The sequence below is a fragment of the Limulus polyphemus genome, unplaced genomic scaffold (genome assembly GCF_000517525.1).
Source record: "Limulus polyphemus unplaced genomic scaffold, Limulus_polyphemus-2.1.2 Scaffold9296, whole genome shotgun sequence".
Classification (NCBI taxonomy): Eukaryota; Metazoa; Arthropoda; class Merostomata; order Xiphosura; family Limulidae; genus Limulus; species Limulus polyphemus.
Window position 1 is genome coordinate 957 of NW_013674906.1, and position 2529 is coordinate 3485.

The 2529-nt window shown below is 33.6% G+C and overlaps 1 protein-coding gene across 1 annotated transcript in view; it reads right to left on the reverse strand.

The window, feature by feature from the left end:
* Positions 1-407: 407 nt before the first annotated feature.
* LOC111083377 (cyclic nucleotide-gated cation channel alpha-3-like) overlaps positions 408-2529 on the reverse strand; it is a gene marked incomplete at its 5' end in the record, with an annotated part of 13842 nt that continues 11720 nt past the window's right edge. Inside the window, one exon of the mRNA XM_022379871.1 lies at positions 408-533. Coding sequence (XP_022235579.1) covers positions 416-533 — 118 coding nt within the window. The remainder of the gene's footprint in view (positions 534-2529) is intronic.

Below are 2529 nucleotides of genomic sequence, written 5' to 3' on the forward strand. Positions count from 1 at the left end.
ATTCAAGCCTACATAACGAATTGAAACTGGGGTAGAATTTTTGTCACGAATCCTAGCTGAATGAGTATCGAAGTGATATATAACCAGCTATAAATCGTTGGTTTTTCTTTTACAACTGTACAAATGGTAACGGTTGGACACTGTTTAACTCTCCGAACTGTCTCAGTCTGGATTTATAAAACACTCTAACTTCGCTACGATTTTCTTAGATATATATATATATATATATATAAGCAGAACTAGTTTTAAAATGGAAGAAGGGAATGAAACTTCTCTAAACAGAATTTGAATGCAAATAATTAAGACGAACTTATACTGGAAATGAATACTGAGTTTTACGATAAAAATAGCAAATAATTTTCAGCTTGGAAAAAACAACAACAAAAAAAAACAGTGGAACTACATTATCAGAAGTTTAAATACAAACCTTTTTGAGTGTTTTTAAATTCACGTGTAAGGCCAATTCGGTTTTGAGTTTGTCAGGTAGGAGGCCAAGTGCTGAATTGATGTCTCCCCCGCCTTGCATGCGCCCTCTATAAATACATAAAATGTCATTAATTATAAAAATATATAAGTAGATTATTTTAAATATTAAAAGCTCACGAGCTAAAATGTAGAACTGCAACATCCTAAATTAGAGTCATGATGTAATTCTTAAAATACAGTAAAAAACGACAAGTAATATACCTAAATCATTTTGGAGTAATAGTCGCGTTATTAATAAAAGTATTATTTTTAATTAGAAAAAGAAGTAAACTAAAAAAAAAAAAACTCTAAATTATACTTCAAAGTGTTGACAAGAGTAGCCTAAATATCTTGTATGATAAATAAGCTCCAGAACAAGGTTGTATTTATCATACTCAACGTCTAGAACCTCATTAAACATTCAGTGAAATAACTATAACCTTGTTCTAGAGTTTATGGTCGTTTCTTCATTATAAAAAATCTTTAAAATGTAGAGAAAATTGTATCGTGTGTTTAGAGGAAGAGTTGCATTGATTTTATGTGTGTTTCAGAAACACAGAGATAAAACAACCGAACCTAATAAGATAAATTAGGTCTAACAAGATTAAATAAGTCTGGTATAACGAAACACTTTTATAGCCTGTGCGTTATTGATATAGTTAGAGAACTAGAAAAAGAATTACGAAGTTTTGGGAAAGTGAAATACTTTAGTAGTCAAGTAGACATTGATTTATTCATAACTATGAATTTGTTTATCTCACCATAGTTTTGTGTACATTCATCCAGTCATGGGTCAACAATCACCGACCTTATCACGATTAGTTGCGTTCTTCTGTCCAATCATAATAGTGTACATTCAATCATCATTATGTGTAAATTTATTAGTTTACGTTTTACAATGACTGCAATACATTTCTCAGTCAGTTATCTTAATGGACTTCTTTGATTAATTATATTTAATATTAGATTAGAACGTAAAGCCTTTGCATTATTACTGGTGCTTGTGTGTTATGCTGAGAAAGATATATTTCTTATTATTGCTGCAAGCTATGTTTTAATATTTTAATTTAGACGTTTGTTTGCTAGAGAAAGCATGCTATTACGTAAAGATAATGACGTAATGATTTGGAAATTCAGTATAGTAAGTAGAAAACGAGAATGATACATGTGTCCTAGTGAATGATGTGGGATGTAATCAGTTTATCAGCCAGCGGTTAAGTTCAGTGTCTGTTAATAATTTAGACAGTGAGAGTTATTGCGTCTATTCAGACATTCAGTGAGATAGCGCGTTTGTTATCGATTAATTAGCGAAGAAATTCGCAGGTTCTTTATGAGTTAGGCGTACATTAGTATCAGAGTTTATGTTGAAAAATTTGTCTGTGAAGTTAGGCCTAATAATGAACATAGCTGTAACAAACCGTTGTTACGTCTCCGTTTGTTAATCGTGTATTGGTAAAGTTATATTCGGAAATAATAAACCAGTTTTATTAAGAAAGGACTTGTGTCGCTTAAGTTTCGTCGGAACGAAGTTACGGAAAGTTGTAATGTGTGTATAGACAGTGAGTAATTGAACTGCAGTCAGAGAGCACGAGAGACGTTACAGCGTTTGTTTAGCGCGATTGTTGAAGTTGAAATATCTCTTCCCGCGTCACGTTTTCCCCTTCTTATATATACCAGCCTACCCTATCTAGTAAATACTAGAGCATTCGCCAAAGTACATGATAGTTCCAGAAACGTTGCGTCACAGTAGTCATGTGACTCGCTGACGCAACAAAATAGTAAACCCAGTCACACATCTACTAACAAAAACAATTACAGAAACAGAAGTTCAACAAGCCATTCAAACCACCAAAAACAAGGCACCAGGCGAAGACGGTATACAGGCCATCCTCCTCAAGAAAGGCCCTCGGAGATTGTATGGACACCTTACAGCACTCTTTAATTTATCACTAAGATCTGGATATATCCTGGTTTCTTGGAAGCAAGCGATAGTACTCATGTTCCACAAAGAAGGAAAGCCAGCAAATAAACCAAACAACTACCGCCCGATCAGCCTGACCAGCT